Raw genomic sequence first — 18251 nt, 5'->3', positions numbered from 1 at the left:
TATACTAACTGTACTCTACAGAGTTGTTGTTTAGTTGCTCAGTTGTGTCTGACTCTTTGCGACTGCATGGACTGTAGCCTGGCAGGCTCCTCTGTCCATGGGATTTCCCAGGCAAGAATAATGGAGTGGGGTGCCATTTCCTACTCCAAGGGATCTTCCCAGTCAGGGATTGAACCCACATCTCCTGCATTGGCAGGCAGATTTTTTTTTTTTTTTTAACCACTGAGCCACCTGGGAAGCCCAGTCTATAGAGTGCTGTACACTAAAGCACAAAACCACAGCCCCTTGTAGAGGATGCAGGCACTTGACAAGTCACAGTGTAAGCCAGACAAGTGAGCTCGTTTATGGTTAGACATGGGGACAAACGTTCACATCTTTGAAAGTTCGAAACCTGCAAGTTCCTGTGTTGGGGACTTAACTGTACTTTGCCCTGAAACAGAAAACTCATCTTCCTGTTCCCGTGTCCTGGCCTGACACATTCCGTTCCCTTCGGTTTTGTTTTCCTTCTCAGGTGTCTTCGTCCTGACTCAGGTTATTAACTGGTTCCGGACAATTCCCCTGACCTTCAAGGACCAGTTCATCATTGCCTATGGGGGGCTCCGGGGGGCCATCTGCTTCGCGCTGGTGTTTCTCCTGCCGTCCTCAGTGTTCCCCCGGAAGAAGTTGTTCATCACAGCAGCAATCGTGGTCATATTCTTCACCGTTTTCATCCTGGTGAGTAGAGCTCTGTCTCCCAGCAAAGTCCCTCCTTTTACCAGGAGGAAAGAAGGGTCACTTGGAGGGTCATCCTGAACTTCTCTCATAGGATGCCATGTTGCTGAGGTGTCTTGAGGCTTTGGTGGCTCAGTGGTAAAGAACTCACCTGCCAGTGCAGGAGGCATGCATTCGATCCTTGGATTGGAAACATCCCCTGGAGGAGGAAGTGGCAACCCACTCCTCCAGTATTCTTGCTTGGAGAATCCCATGGACAGAGGAGCCTGGGGGGCTATGAAGAAGAAATGAAAGTTGCTCAGTCCTGTCCAACTCTTTGTGCCCCCATGGATAGTCCATGGAATTCTCCAGGCCTGTCGTCTGTGGGAGTTGGACATAACTTAGTGACTGAACAACAGCAACAACTTGAGGCTTTGGTCATCAGGACAGGAGAGAGACAGTATTTTACCAGGTCACTGGATTGTGCAGCAGCCTCAGAGAGTCCAGTTTGGTCACTTGGCCAGCACAGAAGAATGACTATTTAAGGAAACAGCTGTGTGAGCTGAGCTTCCTCCTGGAAACTTATTAACTGCTCTTGCTAATCCTCGGCATGTGTCTTCCTCGTTGACCTTGTAAAGGTGTGTGTTAACGCTAGCTGTGCTATGACCTTCCAGCAGCTCTGGGATGTAGGTTCACTGTAGAGCTGTGCGTGGAATGGAGGGAGGGGTGAGTGCAAGTTTAACATGGGGAGGGGCAGAGACTGTGGTAGGAAGGCACGGGCCTGAGTCAGGATCCTGACTTTGCAAGTTAACCAATCTCTTTAGGTTAATCATCTGAGCAACTTCCACTTTAGGCTTCCCTGGTGGCTCATCTGGTAAAGAATCCACCAATAATGCGGGAGACCTGGGTTTAATCCCTGGTTGGGAAGATCCCCTGGAAAGGGAATGGCTACCCACTCTGGCCTGGAGAATCCATGGACTGTATAGTCCGTGGGGTCATAGAGAGTCAGACACAACTGAGAAACTTTTACTTTATGTTAATCATCCAGCTCTTAAGAGATTCTATTTTGTGGATATTCATGTAGAAAATCGGAGACGGAAATGGCAAGCCACTCTAGTATTCTTGCCCAGAGAATTCCATGTCCAGAGGAGTCTGGTAGGCTACAGTCCATGGGGTCGCAAAGAGTCAGACACCACTGAGTGACTAACACAGACACATTTAGAAAATATGCCTAGGGCTCCTGCTCTGTGCCAGACAGAGCTCTGGGCTTTTAGAATCCAAGAGTGAGCAAAATATCCAGAAATACCCCAACCCTGTGGTGGTTCTATTCCAGTGAAAGTCAGTCTAGTAGGTGAGGCAATGAGAATCTATGAGAAGGTGAAAGAAGCTGGACTGTAAGAAACAGTAGGGTCTTCCCTGGTGGAGGTGGCTCAGTGGTAGAGTCTGTCTGTTAATGAAGGACACACAGGTTGGATCCCTGGTCCAGGAAGAGCCCACACGCCACAGAGCAGCGACGCCCATGCTCCACGACTGTTAAGCCTGAGCCCCAGAGCCTGGGGGCCACAACTGCTGAGCCCATGCACCACAGCTGCTGAAGTCTGAATGCCCTGAAGCCTGTGCTCCGCGACAAGAGATGATCCCGCATTGAGAAGCCTGTGCACTCTAACTAGAGAGTAGCCCCCAGTCACCGCAACTAGAGAAGGCCCATGCAAGGAGCAAAGACCCAGTGCAATCAAAAATAAATAATCATTAAAAAAATATAAAGGAAAGAAACAGTGGGGCTCAGGCCAGGGGAGGCGGAGCAGGGTTATAATTCTCGATTGAATAGTCATAGAAGGCAACAATGAAAAACGTGGCATTTGAATAAAGGTTTGCAGGAGGTAAAGGGATTAGCTAAGCTGAAGGACATTCCAGGCAAAGGGGGCTAAAGACGACAATCTGAAGGCAGTGTGGTCATGGACCACGTGGCTGGAGGGGAGTGCAGTGTGGGACACAGGAGGCGAGGGAGGGTCTGGGGTCCTGGGTCATGTGGGGTCAGGTGGGCCGGGGTCAGGACATGGGCTCTGCTCCAGGTGAAATGGAAGCGGCATGGGACGTTTGGTGCGGCTGTGGGTATGCTTCACTTTTAAGAGCATCCCACCGGCCGCTGTGGGGAGGGACAGTGAAGATGAGCTGTACGGTGGGGAAAGGGGCGAGGGGGCAGTGCAGCCAGTCAGCAGACAAAGCAGGAGGATGGCGGCCAGGCGGCGAAAGGGCTGGGGTCCTGGTTCCACCTGACTTCTGAAGGTGGAACCTGCAGGACCCCCTGATGGGTTCAGTGTGGGGTGGCGGGAAAAGGAGCCGTGAGGGACCGAACTATCGTAAGGGCCGACTGGCCCTGCGTGAGAAGAGGCGGGCTGCGGGTGGCGGGGTGGGAGGGGCTGGGGGCTGTGAGACCTGCGGGTGGGGGTGATGATACCTGAGGCTGTAGTCCAGGCAGGAGCTGGGTCGGCAGCACAGGGCTGGGATCCACAGCTGGGAAGCTGGAAGTGATCACCGAGGGGGTGAAAATCCATTGAGGAAACCAAGAGAGGACCAGTAACTGGGCTCTGGGGCAGCCCAACCTTAAGACCCTGGGAGGAGACGAGGCAGGCGAGGAGACCGAGGAAGAGTGATGAGTGACACTCACCGTAAGAACACCAGGAGATGTTTTGTTTGATTTTTTAAAAAATATTTTATTTTCCAGGTAGTCACAGAATGCTTTCTAGGTGCCTGACTCAGACGTAAGCACCTTTGATGTTAGCTCTTTAAATCCTCATAACTGTTCTAAGGCATACACTCTGGGAGGAATCACTGTCTTTGCTCCCATTTCATGGACAGGGAGGCTGAGACACTGAAGCCCAGGTGAAGACCTTCCCCCAGGTTTACACAGCCAGGAAAAGGTGGCTCAGGGGGGTCGAGAGCAGTTTGGTCTTAACTCTAAAAGTCCCTGCGAGACTTCTCTGGTGGTTCAGTGGTTAAGACTCCTGGCTTCCAGTACAGGACGTGTGGGTTCCATCCCTGGTCAGTGAGCTAAGATCCCACCTGCCTCATGGCCAAAAAACCAAAGCATAAAACAGAAACAATATTGTAACGGATTCATAAAGACTTTAAAAATGGTCCATGTTAAAAAAAAAATCCTTAAAAATAAAGCAATAAAGCATCTGCTAGAGTGGCCGGTGCAGAGTGAGTGTATTGTATGTCCTGCTATTCTTCCAGTTACCTCTCCATGTAGCAGTTCATCCTTCACTCACTCACACCTGCCAGCACTGTGGACGGTAGTTTGTTCAGTCTAAGGAAGCCTGGGGGGTAAGGAAAGAGGAAGCCTGGGGAGATCCTTCCCCGAGTGGAGAAATGGCCGCTGTCCCCCAAGGTCCTTGTCTCCAGCATCTTTGCCATGCAGTGCCTTCCAGTGACTTCTTCCTTGTTGTGTTGGGCATGGGAAAGATTGAGGGCAGGAGGAGAAGGGGACGACAGAGGATGAGATGGTTGGATGGCATCACCGACTCGATGGACGTGGGTTTGGGTGAACTCTGGGAGTTGGTGATGGACAGGGAGGCTTGGCGTGCTGCGGTTCATGCGGTTGCAAAGAGTCAGACACTACTGAGACAAGGGCTATTCTAGGTGCACGATCTCATTTCATCCTCCAGACAAGCCCTGGTGAAGGAGACCAGCGGTTCTCCCAGCTGAGGAAGCTGAGGCTCAGAGAGGGAGAGCGAGCTGATCAGGGCACAGGTTGGTGAGTGATGGAAGCTGGGGGTGTCCGGGGACCTTGTCTCCAGAGACAGGCTCAGAACCTTGGGGTTCTGCTGACCCCTGTGAGAAGATAGTCTTTACCAGGTTATGGTTAGGTATAGTTTATTTGATTAACATACTGATTGGGTTCAGACATCTGCGTTTGGTTAGAGCTCCCGTCGTAAATGCAGGGAGACAGCATGGAGCCTCTGGGTGGAGAGAAGCAGAGACCCTGTCTCCATCTTCTCACACTGTGTTTACAGGAACCTTGGCACAAGCATCCAAGTAGCTGCTCTCAGAGTAGTGGGGAGATGATGCTATGAAATGAATCCATTTAAAAAAATTATTTTTAATTGGAGGGTGACTGCTTTATAATATTGCATTGTTTTCTGCTATATATCAACATGAATCAGCTATAGGTATATGTATGTCCCCTCCCTCGTTAGCCTCCCTCCCACCTCCCACACCATCCCACCCTCTAGGCTGTCAGAGAGCTCTGGTTTGAGCTCCCTGCATCATACAGCAAATTCCCACTGGCTGTCTACTTTAAATATGGTAATATGTATTAAATCCATATGTGTAACTCTTTGTTTTATATCAGAGTATAGTTGAGCAACAGTGTTGTGCTAAACAGTGTGTTTTTAGGTGTGCAGCAAAGTGATTCCATTATGCATGTAACTCTTCCCTTCTAAACGATCTTAATATTACAGAACAGCCTACGTAGGAAAAGAATTTGAAAAAGAAAGTGAACCCATTTTGCCTTGAGCGTTTTAATGTTGCAACAGCAGCTTAGGGCAGAGTGGTTACGGGGACAAGTCAGACCAAGGATGTCACTCTCCTCCTCTTCCCAAGCCTGCTGCTCTGTCCTTACACCCCACCGGAAGCCCTGGCCAGGCTGAGTCAATGCTCCGGACTCCTCTCCACACTCTCAGAGCTCAAGGTGTCATGTCTGAGTGTCAAATATAAAAATAGAACCGTGTCAGTCTAGAGCAAGTAGCAGCCGGGTCGTTTGGAGATGAATCTATCAGCTCTTATTATCTACACAAATATCCACAGTGTAATAACAGACCCCTGCCCCAACACCATGGGTGAGGCTTTGTAAAATGAAATAAAAAAGGCTGAATAAAAAGATGTAATCCGAGAGAGGACACACAGATTGCAAGCTCAGATTTTAGATACTATTGAATAGGTTGGACAGATGGAGAATTGCCCTTCTACAATCAGAGCAGACATCAATAGGAAAAAGAAAAATGTTATGATAAATTTATACTATTGACTCATTGACTGTGTGTGCATAGGTGGTTAATATAAGGTATTCTTACTACACTGTTGGTATTTTGGATTTTTTGGAATTGGAGCTCAACCAAAAGATACAAGTGAGGTTTTGATTCCCCATGTTAGAAGACTGCGCATCCACTTTGAATGAACACCATGTATATCAGTAGTCAACACTGATTAAGAAAGTTTTTAATGTGTCAAGTTAAAAAAGAGCAGTGTGTCTGTAAATAAGTTCATTGTGGGAGCGATAAATTGGGAGTTTAGAATTAACATATAAACATTACTATGTATATAAAATAAGATAAGCAATAAGGAATTATTCAACACAGGAGCTCAGCACTCTGTAATAACCTATATGGGAAAAGAATCTGAAAAAGAGTAGATATATGTAAATGTATAATGGGAACACTTTGCTGTATACCCCAAAATAGCTCAACATTGTAAATCTGCTGTGCTGTGCTGTGCTCAGCCGTGTCTGACTCTTTGAGACCCTATGGACTGCCAGGCTCCTCTGTCCCTGAGATTCTCCAGGCAAGAATACTGGAGTGGGTTGCCTTTCCCTTCTCCAGAGGATCTTCCTGACCCAGGGATTGAACCCAAATTGCAAGCAGACTCTTGACCATCTGACCCAGAACATTGAATGAGTAAACAATTCTGATTGCTCATATGTGTATATTCCATTTCATTTAAATGAGGTTGGTAATGACATAGACAATATAAGCTGTCTCTCTGGTTATCAAATGATCATCCAGACTGAGAAGAGCTAGAGCCCAGTAGTGGAAAGTGCAGCTTTTGGAGTAAAGCTGTTCTGGGTCGGTGTTCCAACAGCCTCCATGAGCCTCTGTTTGCTTTGCTGTAAGATCTGAATCATGGAACCTCCCTCCCAGGCAATACAGAGGAAATATGTATGTAAACACAATATCTGATGCCAGTGTTCAACCTGGGGATTTTCCCTGTCTTCATCATAACATAAAGTAAAATGATATTTAAAAAAAGGAAAACTCAACTCTTTTCAATGTATTTTAGAGTCCAATAATTATTATTCGGTTAGTCCTTATAATTATAGAGCAGATTGTCACAATTCTGCAGATTCATTCAGTTATTAACTAGAAGTCCATCAAGGAGCACGGTTGACAGGAATTGCAAGAATGGAGTCTCCTTTTGCCTCCACAGTAGACTGGTTTCATAACCAGCTGTTAAGTCATTGTCTGGAACTGTCAAGTACCTGGATTTGCAAGTTCACAGGCTCCTCCTTGAATACTTTTATGGTTGTCACCCTACTTACCTCATCCTAAAATGGGGTAAGTAGGATGTATTTATTATTCTAAAACAAACACTATATGTACAACTGTATTTATGAATCTCTGATCAAACTTGGAATGTGAGAAAGCCTTATACAGGATAGCATGACAGTAATATTTTTTAATGAATGAAAACAGTTTCTTCAAGTTGTTCTGGAAGTTTTCTGCTAAATCATCAAAGAAATATAAAGCCATACCCACTCACCCCTGCCACAGCACCCTCCCTTTTTTTAATAAAATTTAATTCCAAAGAAAACAAAAGAAAATTCTTCCCAAAGAACAAACCCAAAGAATGCACCTTATTTAATCAGACAGCAGTTCCTTTTTCTTTCCCACTTTGCTGGGAGGAGAAGAGTGAGGGTTTGAGGGTGGGCAGAAAGCAGAGATGGCACGTGTATGCATGCTAAGTCACTTCAGTCGTGTCCGACTCTTTGTGACCCCATGGACTGTAGCCCACCAGCCTCCTCTGTCCATGGGATTCTCCAGGCAAGAACCCTGGAGTGGGCTGTTATTTCCTCCTCTGGGGATCTCCCCACCCAGGGATCAAAATCCTGTCTCCTTTGTCTCCTGCTTTGGCAGGTGGTTTCTTTACCACTAGAGCCATCTAGGAAGCCCAGGGGAAAAATAAACCTCACTGCACTGATATGTTCCTTGGGGCCACTGCATAACCCCTCTCTGCCAGGCCTGGCTCTAGGGTATTGTGTCTATTGCACCAAAGCTGCATGAAAGTATGAAAATTTAACTTGTGCTTGGTAAATATGTCTTTCAGTGGTTTGTTGGAAAACTAAGGGATTTCTTTATTTTTTAACCCACATGGCTAGACATAAAATGAACATACACAAATTCATCCCATTTGATAATTAACTCATTTGGTAATTAAAAAAGAGAACATAAACACCTGCAGAAGACTAGTGAAAACTAGAGAAAGACTGTATGTAATACTAGAATATGTGTGCTAAGTGCCTGCGAAGTTCATTCAGGTGTGTGCGACTCTCTGTGACCTTATGGACTCTAGCCTGCCAGGCTCCTGTAGCCCGTCAGACCTGGGTTTGGATCACTGGGTTGGGAAGATCCCCTGGAGAAGGAAAAGGCTACCTACTCCAATATTCTGGCCTGGAGAATTTCATCAACGACAGTCCATGAGTCGCAAAGAGTCAGACATGACTGAGTAACTTTCATTTTCACTTTGAACTGCAAGATCAAATCAGCCCATCCTAAAGGAAATCAACCTTGAATATTCATTGGAAGGACTGATGCTGAAGCTTGAAGCTCTAATACTTTGGCCACCTGATGTGAAGAACCAGCTCATTGGAAAAGACCTCGATGCTGGGAAAGACTGACAGCAAGAGGAGAAGGGGCCCACAGAGGTTGGATGGCATCACTGACTCAATGGACATGAGTTTGAGCAAACTTTGGAAGATGGTGAAGGACAGGGAAGCATACTAGGCTTGGTGTGCTGCAGTCCATGGAATCCAAATGAGTTGGACATGACTTAGCGAGTGAACAACAACAGCAACAACAATCAGCTGTACTCCAATATAAAATAAAAAATAAAGTGAGGGAGTAAAAAAAAAGACAGTGTCAATGTTCCATTGCATCTCATCAATACTTAATTGTTATAAATATAAGGCACTGCCTTATTATTAACTGAATGGATACTGGTAGGTAAAAGCATATGAAACAGCACTTTGTATACTGAGAACACACTATATCATTTTATAAATAGCATGGACTTTGTTGATTTTTTCCCCTAGAGCTATTATTAACCTTGAGGCTTCATGGAATCTGAAACTCATGAAATCACCCATCACTGCAAACCATGTGCTAATACCTATTTTCAATCACATAAGTTAAAAATGGCAGATTATGTGTTGATTGAAAAATGGTTATTGTCACCTATGTTATTTCAAAGTGGCAGATGGAAATACAGGTAGAACACAAGGGGTGTCTTATTCCAGATTTGCTTAAAATCATTCACGCTTTAGAAAATTAAAGATGAAAAATGCTTGAAGCTGGGTTGATGGAACAAAATTAACGACCTCCTTTAAAATATCTGTGTCTCACAGTTTATATTATCAAGTGAAAGTGTTAGTTGCAAAGTCATGTCCCATTCTGGGCAATCCTGTGGTCTGTAGCCTGCCAGGCTCCTCCATCCATGGGATTTCCTAGGCAATAATACTGGAGTGGGTAACCATTCCCTTCTCCAGGGGATCTTCGACCCAGGGATCGAACCTGGGTCTCCAGCATTGCAGGCAGATTGTTTACTGTCTGAGCCACCAAGGAAAGACTTAAAGATGCACCGAGAGATGAAATAGCAATCAAATTTGTGTCAGGGAGCATCCCTTAATGTATTCACCCCTTCCCCAAGTCCAGTGACCCCATGAAATCTTCATGCCCAGTGGTAGCAGCCATCTGCCCACCAGGCAAGTAACTTGGGGATCCTCCTTGACCCCCACATTCTCACCCCATCCTTACCCTGCCCTATTTTAGTATCCATATCACATAATTTTAAACATATTAGCTGAGAGTTTATTTTGGTAGCTATAAGTTCACCACCATTCTCTTTTGTCTAAATTTTTCTGGTTATATTTACTCTCCCAGGTTAATTTTGAACATTTTCTTGACTTCTAAATATTCAAGTTCTGTTTAAAATCCTTTGGAACATGTGACTGGAATTGTATTGCATATACATTGAGATAAAATTGTTATCATGATGGTGTTATATAATGCTATCTAGCAAATGTGTCTTTTTAAAACTCAAATATTTTCAGTATCCTTTAATTACATTTATAGTTCTCTTTGTAAAGGTTTTGTGCATTTCATAAGTAGGATTATATATTTCATGCATATGCAGAGAGTGTATAATTATATATATATATATATATTTAGTATTTATATAGTATTATGTACATAATGGGCTTCCCAGGTGGCTCAGTGATAAAGAATCTACCTGCCAATGCAGGAGACACAGGTTTGATTCCTGAGTCAGGAATATCCCTGGGAGGAGGAAATGGCAACCCACTCCAGTATTCTTGCCTGGAGAATCCCCACGGGCAGGGGAGCCTGGCGGGCTATGGTCCATGGAGTCACAGAGTCAGACACAAGTCAGCACAGCAGCGCAACATCTTGTAAGTTCAGATCCAGGGTTACCTTTCTACAGAGCCTTCCTTGACCTGCTCTCTGTGAATCCCTCTCTTCCTGCTTCTACTTTGTTAACTGTTTTGTGTGTATCGTTCTCCTCACAAGACTATGACATCCTCAAGCTGAGGTTCTTAACTGTCCATCTCTCTGACATGGACACCGTAAAAGCTCAATTCAGATTGTTTAACAGATTAATGAATGGATCATTGAAATGTTTTCTGTGAATAAGACAAGTAGACGATTCCTCTGAACTGGATGAGCCTTTATTATTTCTTAGGATTTTCCTTTTCTTAGACTGACAGAGTATCACATTTTCAGTTTCTTGCGTTCTGTCCACATTTTGTTTGCAGTAGCAGCTTTTGGGACATGGCCCTCTGAAAATATGCCAGCTTTTAAAGAGGAAGGAGAAATTAACAAAATGTTACTTATGCTCCGTTAAGTCTTGGGGGCAGGGTATCTTTTGTTGGTTATCAAGTACTAGGAGGTTACAAATTATTCTTGAATTTTATAAGGTTTTCCTCCCCCCTTCTTTTGTGCAGGGAATAACTATCCGACCACTGGTGGAGTTCCTTGATGTTAAGAGGTCCAATAAGAAACAGCAAGCTGTCAGTGAGGAAATCCATTGTCGGGTAGGTGTTAATATAGCAGATCAATTTGAATGGTTAAAGGGAAAATTATGGGATTAAGTCAGACAGCTTGACACCATGGTCTCACTTCCTGAAGAAGAGGTAACTGGCAGAGGGTGATGGGGTGCGGGGGGTGGGCTGAGGAAGAGGTGAATTGAGGGTATAATGAACATAGCCCCCCATGTGTACAGCTGCAGGAATACAGGGACAAGGAATCCCCTTTTAGCCCTTACTTCAGCCTGAAATGTTTCTACTGGAAAATTGTGACCATATTTCATAGTTTCCAAAAGTACAAACTATTGTGTTAAAAATATGAATTCTAATTATCGATATGACAAACATCTCATGAATTTGTTTGAAGATGAATTGTTGTCTTATTTGTTTTCAGTTAAAACTCAAGCAAACCAAAACCAAAAAGTATCAGCATCTTTGAAGTTTAGGCATGATAGAAATAGTAGTAGTATTTCTATTAGAATTCTATAAATTTCTATAGTTATAATTTCTACACACAGAAATAATCACTATCATTTCTGTAAGTAGGAATTAATAATTTCTGTAAATAGAAACAGAAATGACTGATTTCAGGTAAAAATTAATCAACCAGCTGGCTTTTTCTGTTTTAGTTTTTTGATCACGTGAAGACCGGGATTGAAGATGTTTGTGGTCATTGGGGTCACAACTTTTGGAGAGACAAGTAAGAAGGGTTTAAGTGGCTCTGGATCAGTCTGGGAGCAGGTCACATTGGCTTGTGTTATTTTTCAGATCTTTCCTATTGTGCCATAGTCTGTCCTTTAAGATCAAGTTTGGCTCTCATAGAAGCTTAGAACAATAGTAGCTTTAACAAGGTAGAAGCTTATTTCTCTCTTATGTAAGTATCAGGTAGGCACTGTACCGTTAACAGGTGAATTATGCTCCACAGACTCCTTATGGTCCCAGGACCCTTCCTCCACCAAGAACCTCCATTTCCAAGGTTGCCTTTCAGACCAAAAATGGCTGCTGTGGCACTAGCTCTTATGTGCAGATTCCAGGAAGAAAGTCAACAAAGAGACAAAGAATATGTACTAGCTTCCTCCTAATCAGAGTTATCAGAGGCCTCACTCAGTTCTTCCAGTTGAATCACATGGCCTGGCCTTGCATGACCAGGACTAATTATATGGGCATTTCTTACTGTGGGGGAGGCCGAGGAATGCAGTCTGTTTGGTTTAAAACTGGGGGTTTCAATACTGTCTGTTCTCCCACACATGTTGAGGGGCTTTGTCAAATGCAGAGCTCCAGAGCACCTCAGGAGATACATAGACTTGCAAAAATAGCAAATATTTTTAAAGTTACACTTCTCTGAAAAATTATGTGCATTTACATAGATGTGTGGGCTTCCCAGGTGGCGCAGTAGTAAAGAATCTGCATGCCAATGAGTTTGATCCCTGGGTTGAGAAGATCCCCTGGAGGAAGAAATGGCAACCCACTCCAGCATTTTTGCCTGAAGAATTCCATGGACAAAGAAGCCTGGTGGGCTATAGTCCATGGGATCGCAAAGAATTGGACATGACTAAACGTGCACGCACACACGTAAATGTGTATCTCTTTCTATGTATATATAATTTATGTGGTGGTTTAGTTGCTAAGTTGTGTCCAACTCTTGTGACCCCATGACTGTAGCCTGTCATGGATTTTCCAGGCAAGAATACTGGAGTGGGTTGCCGTTTCCTTCTCCAGGAGATCTTCCCAACCTAGGTATCAAACCTGGATCTCCTGCATTGCAGGCAGATTCTTTACTGTCTAAGCTAATATATAATTTATATGTACATACACACACACACACACACACACACATATATGTATGTGTATCAGTTCAGTTCAGTTCAGTCGCTCAGTCATGTCTGACTCTTTGCAGCCCCATGAATTGCAGCACGCCAGGCCTCCCTGTCCATCACCAACTCCCAGAGTTCACTTAAATTCACGTCCATCGAGTCAGTAATACCATCCAGCCATCTCATCCTCTGTCATCCCTTTCTCCTCCTGGCCCCAATCCCTCCCAGCATCAGTCTTTTCCAATGAGTCAACTCTTCGCATGAGGTGGCCAGAGTACTGGAGTTTCAGCTTTAGCATCAGTCCTTCCAAAGAACACCCAGGATGGATCTCGTTTAGAACGGACTGATTGGATCTCCTTGCAGTCCAAGGAACTCTCAAGAGTCTTCTCCAACACCACAGTTCAAAAGTATCAATTCTTCGGCAGTATCAATTCTTCGGCGCTCAGCTTTCTTCACAGTTCAACTCTCATCCATACATGACCACTGGAAAAACCATAGCCTTGACTAGACGGACCTTTCTTGGCAAAGTAATGTCTCTGCTTTTGAATATGCTATCTAGGTTGGTCATAATTTTCCTTCCAAGGAGTAAGCGTCTTTTAATTTCATGGCTGCAATCACCATCTGTGGTGATTTTGGAGCCCCCAAAAATAAAGTCTGACACTATTTCCACTGTTTCCCCATCTATTTCCCATGAAGTGATGGGACTAGATCTTCGTTTTCTGAATGTTGAGCTTTAAGCCAACTTTTTCACTCTCCTCTTTCACTTTCATCAAGAGGCTTTTTAGTTCCTCTTCACTTTCTGCCATAAGGGTGGTGTCATCTGCATATCTGAGGTTATTGATATTTCTCCCGGCAATCTTGATTCCAGCTTGTGCTTCTTCTAGCCCAGCGTTTCTCACGATGTACTCTGCATATAAGTTAAATAAGCAGGGTGACAATATACAGCCTTGACGTACTCCTTTACTATTTGGAACCAGTCTGTTGTTCCATGTCTAGTTCTAACTGTTGCTTCCTGACCTGCATTCAGGTTTCTCAAGAGGCAGGTATTCCCATCTCTTTCAGAATTTTCCACAGTTTGTTGTGATCCACACAGTGTGTATACATGTATGATAATAAAGAGTCAGAACCTTTCTCAAGGATCTTATGGCTGAAATGCAAGTGGTACACTACCAAGCAGAATTAGGTGCACACTTTAACATATACTGAAACACAGACTTGCAGGATCAAGAAATAAGGATTAATTCTAATAGCAGGGTTAGGACCCGTGTGGTACAGGAGCAGCTCCCATGGGCTGATGGGAGCTGACTGTGTGTATCTAAGTCATTGCCATCCACGTTGGTGACTTGACTCAGTTATGGGGGCAGTGAACCAGGGAACTGACAAATGCTACAAATCATACATGTGTTAAATTTGCTGGCACATCACTGTCTGGGAAAGACTTTTGAAGGAGGGTGTTTCAGCTGGTCCTTGAAGAGCGACAGACAGGTCCCAAGATATAGTTGGTAGATCCCTGTTCAACCTCTTGTCTTTTCTTTCCTAACTTTTAAGCAGATTTCCACCCCCTTGCAAATTTACATGAAGTTTACCAGTGTACCAATTTACATAATTTAACATAAGTACATTTTTGAGTGCTTACTGTTTGCTCACATGTTCTGACATGACAGTGGACTACAAGAGAAGTAGAAGCCATAGACTTGGGCCTTTAAAATTTTGCAATATAGTAAAGGCAAGTAAACAGTCACACAGCAAACAGGGGTGTGTGTGCGTGGCATCATTAAGTAATGAGTTATAGAGGCTATAAGTGCTGGCACAACAGTCACAAGCCTGACCATGTTGTTTGCTAATGTACAGAGGCTCCTGGACATAGCCTTCCTTCGTAACTAAAGGAAAAATATTTTGTTTGTATGAACAGAGTACGTGATTAGTGAGATGGGAGCACTTAGTAATAAAATAAAGTGAATTAAAATCTCTGCTGTAAAAACATGAAACAAAAGGCCAATTGTCTTGGTGGTATTCACTTTTTTGGAGGCAGGAGGCAGAGCAGAAAACCCTGCTGTAACTCCCTACATCATCCTGCTTTAGGTCTCTGGATGTCTATGCCAAGCCCATGATACAGGCTTTTCTGCCTCTTGTTCTTTGTTGTTTGCATGAAAGTGAGTCATTCAGTTGTGTCCAACTCTTTGCAACCTCATTGACTGTAGCCCGCCAGGCTCCACTGTCCGTGGAATTCTCCAGGCAGGAACACTGGAGTGGGGAGCCATTTCTTTCTCCAAGGGATCTTCCTGACTTAGGGATTGAACCCAGGTCTCCTGCATTGCAGATGGATTCTGTACTTTCTGAGCCCCCAGGGAAGCCCCATGCCTTTATCCATTTTTAGCATCCCTTTCAACCCAACCACTTTTCTTTCTCTTGCATCATATCAGTCCTTTTCTGAAGTGATAAGTGAGCATGGTAATCCAGAGCAGTTTGTCCTTTTACCAAGGGGAGACTGAACTAAAGATTTATCCCACTCCTCTGATGTCCAGACAGAAGGAAGCATAGATATGGTGCAGGAATGAGGTTGGTTGCCCCTGGGGCAGTGGTAGGTGATGGAAGAGGTGAGCCCTGTGATCATGTGATTTGGTCCAGAAGGTGAAGGACTAGAGAAAGTCTAGCTTCATCCTGCCTTCTAGGCAAAGACACCTCATCTCTATATATGAGTCTGTTCTGGGCAGACATCTGTAAGCTCTGGGCTAATTGGACCATAAATACAAAACATGGTGGGGCCGCCTTTGATTCACGTCTGGAAGGTAATATTGCGGCATACCTGACACTTTCTCCACAGTTACATACTTCAGTGAAGAAATGTAGGAAGCCTTACATATGTGCATGCATGAAGTTTTCCAGGTAAATACAAACAATTTTCTGGGTTGTCAGCCACACTGTGCACTACAGGTAGAGTACAGAAGTTTGTGTGAAGGGATTTGATGCTGACACAGGCCATTCTTGAAGTGAGTCCTCAGATCTCATTTCTCGTCTGTACATAACTGTAGATGTTACAAAAGTGGCATAAAAAACAAGCGACTGTTGCAGGTGTGCTGGGTATCCTGCTCTTCCCTCTGAAATCCTTTTACTGTGGATTTCTAACGGTCCTTCCAGACGGTCCTTGAGCCATTTGACCCTTTGAAAATGAAATGAAAGGGTCGTGCAGTAAGGATGTTTCTCATGTTTGGCAAAAGTTGTCTGATGATAGTAAAAAAGCCACCTATGTGTAGCTTGGTGGAGAAATGAAAAGTATGGAGATAGAGCAAAGAAAGGGTATAAATCCTACACTGCATAGGTCAGATGTGACTGTCTTTAATGTTTATTATTTTCGTGAATCTCTAGTTGGGCTTCCCGGGTGGCACAGTGGTAAACAGTCCACCCACCAGTGCAGGAGGTGTGGAATTGATCCTTGGGTCAGGAAGATCCCCTGGAGTAGAAAATGGCAATCCACTCTGGGATTCTTGCCTGGAGAATGCTATGGACAGAGGAGGCTGGAGGGCTGCAGTCCATGAGGTTGCAAAGAGTCAGACACAACTGGGCAAAGAAAAAAAAAAAAGAAAGAAAGAAAGAAAACTAAAACAACAACAGCAATAATATTAATACAAGTTTGAAAAGGTGCTGTGTTGCTGCCCGGTGTCCTAGTTCAGTGAGCTTCACGTGAAATTCAAAATAAACTTAGACATAAATAGGCCCGGTGTTTTGTGTGGTGACCAGTCAATAGCAAAACTCTTTCAAGATAGCTTTCTGCAGTTGTTCTTAGCTCTCCCGTATTTGGAGCAAAGGACTAGTATCATGAATGTAGCTTAACATTGTTCACTTTCCTAGCACAGGTGTGGCTATAAACCACCTTGGACTTACAGTGATCACTGTAACACACTGATTTTTTTCTCATAAAATATTTAGTGCATCCTGATTTAGAGAAGGCGATAGCACCCCACTCCAGTACTCTTGCCTGGAAAATCTTATGGACAGGGAAGCCTGGTAGGCTGCGGTCCATGGGTTCGCAAAGAGTCGGACACGACTGAGTGACTTCCCTTTCACTTTTCACTTTCATGCACTGGAGAAGGAAATGGCAACCCCCTCCAGTGTTCTTGCCTGGAGAATCCCAAGGATGGGGGAGCCTGGTGGGCTGCCGTCTATGGGGTCACACAGGGTCGGACACGACTGAAGTGACTTAGCAGCAGCAGCAGCAGCAGCAGCAGCATCCTGATTCACTTGAATATTGGCGTAATAGTTATACACAAACCAACTCAATATTCGACTGCTTACAGGAGCAGTCACTTGTTATAGCTGATTCACGTTGGTGTACAGGAGAAACTAACACAGCATTGTGAAGCGATTATACGCCAATTAAAAATAAAGAATAAAAAAATCCCTCAAAAGCAAAGGGGAAAAAGTAATCAATATTTCACAAAGAACCAAATTCAGGGTGACATATGCAGAAGGCATTCATCTTCTATCATCACGTGAACATGCTGCACAAATGTCTTCAGAATCTATGATGCTGCTTAAGAAAATGTATTATTTTTGATAGGAAAAAATAAAATGAAATACATTTACTTTTTGCATCAGAAAAAGGAAATAAAGTACTTAAGTTAGGAGGCAGAGAGTCAGCTCATCTGGCCAGGTCTTGCTCCAGCTTCAGAGCATTAGTGGGTCATCAGCTGATCCTGGCTGCCCTTCTCTGATGTAAGTGGGGTCACTTAACTCTGCTCCATGGGACATTCACCTTTGTCCTGGGACCAAGGAGTCACTCCGTGTACATCCCTCTCATGCCATGTGGCAGCATAAGAAGTGAGCTCCAGTGAGCAAGCCCATTCATAGCCTCTGCTCTCAACATCGTGTCTCCTAACTGCCCATTGACCAAAGAAGGTTGACATTATTGATCTCAGTGGCAGGAGGCAGGACTGAGCAGGTCACCTCAGCCATGGTGGAAGGGCATCACCAAGTAACCTGATCTGTTACAGGGTGTGGGTCCAGGGAGGAATGGCACCGGTCTGCCTCTAAGCTTACAAAGCACCTGGCAGTGTCCTGGACACTGGTAAGACAGGAAAACTGGAAAATGTGTCTGGGAAGAGGAAGAGCAAGTTCTGGAGTGCAGTTCTAGTGGGGTAGATAGGAAAGGCTCTTGTGAGAAAATGACCTTCAAGAAAAGACTTAGAGGAGGTCTGAGAACAAGCCCTGCAGGTATTTGGGGACGACTGTTCCTGAATGAAGGAGTAGTAGGTACAGAGACCCCGAGGTAGGAGCAGGGCTGGCATGTTTCTGGGACAGGGGCGGCCTCAGAGAGGCTGGACCTGAGTTAGAGCATCACACAGCCTGAGGCAGGCAGCTCCAAGTGGTGTAGGGCCTCCAGGTCATTGTACTTGTACTCAGTGAGAGGCAGAGGAGTGGCGTGGTTTGCCTTCTTTTTTATTGAGAATTTTATTTATTTGTTATTTATTTTTGGCTGTGCTGGGTCTTCATTGCTGTGTGGGCTTTCTCTACTTGCAACGAGTGGGTGCCACTCTCCAGTTGGTGCGTGAGCCTCTCGCCCTGGTGGCCTGTCTTGTTGCAGAGCATGAGATCTAGGTGCACGGGCTTCAGTTTCCATAGTTGCAATGCTTGGGCTCAGTAGTGCCCAAACACTA

The 18251-nt window shown here is 44.6% G+C and overlaps 1 protein-coding gene across 1 annotated transcript in view; it reads left to right on the top strand.

The window, feature by feature from the left end:
* SLC9A2 (solute carrier family 9 member A2) overlaps positions 1-18251 on the top strand; it is an 89412-nt gene that overhangs the window by 54463 nt on the left and 16698 nt on the right. The window contains exons 5-7 of the mRNA XM_027967037.2: positions 512-714; positions 10703-10792; positions 11413-11483. Coding sequence (XP_027822838.1) covers positions 512-714; positions 10703-10792; positions 11413-11483 — 364 coding nt within the window. The remainder of the gene's footprint in view (positions 1-511; positions 715-10702; positions 10793-11412; positions 11484-18251) is intronic.

Source organism: Ovis aries, chromosome 3, assembly GCF_016772045.2.
Source record: "Ovis aries strain OAR_USU_Benz2616 breed Rambouillet chromosome 3, ARS-UI_Ramb_v3.0, whole genome shotgun sequence".
Lineage (NCBI taxonomy): Eukaryota > Metazoa > Chordata > Mammalia > Artiodactyla > Bovidae > Ovis > Ovis aries.
Note: the sequence above shows the minus strand (reverse complement) of the source record. Positions and strands in the feature narration are given on the sequence as shown.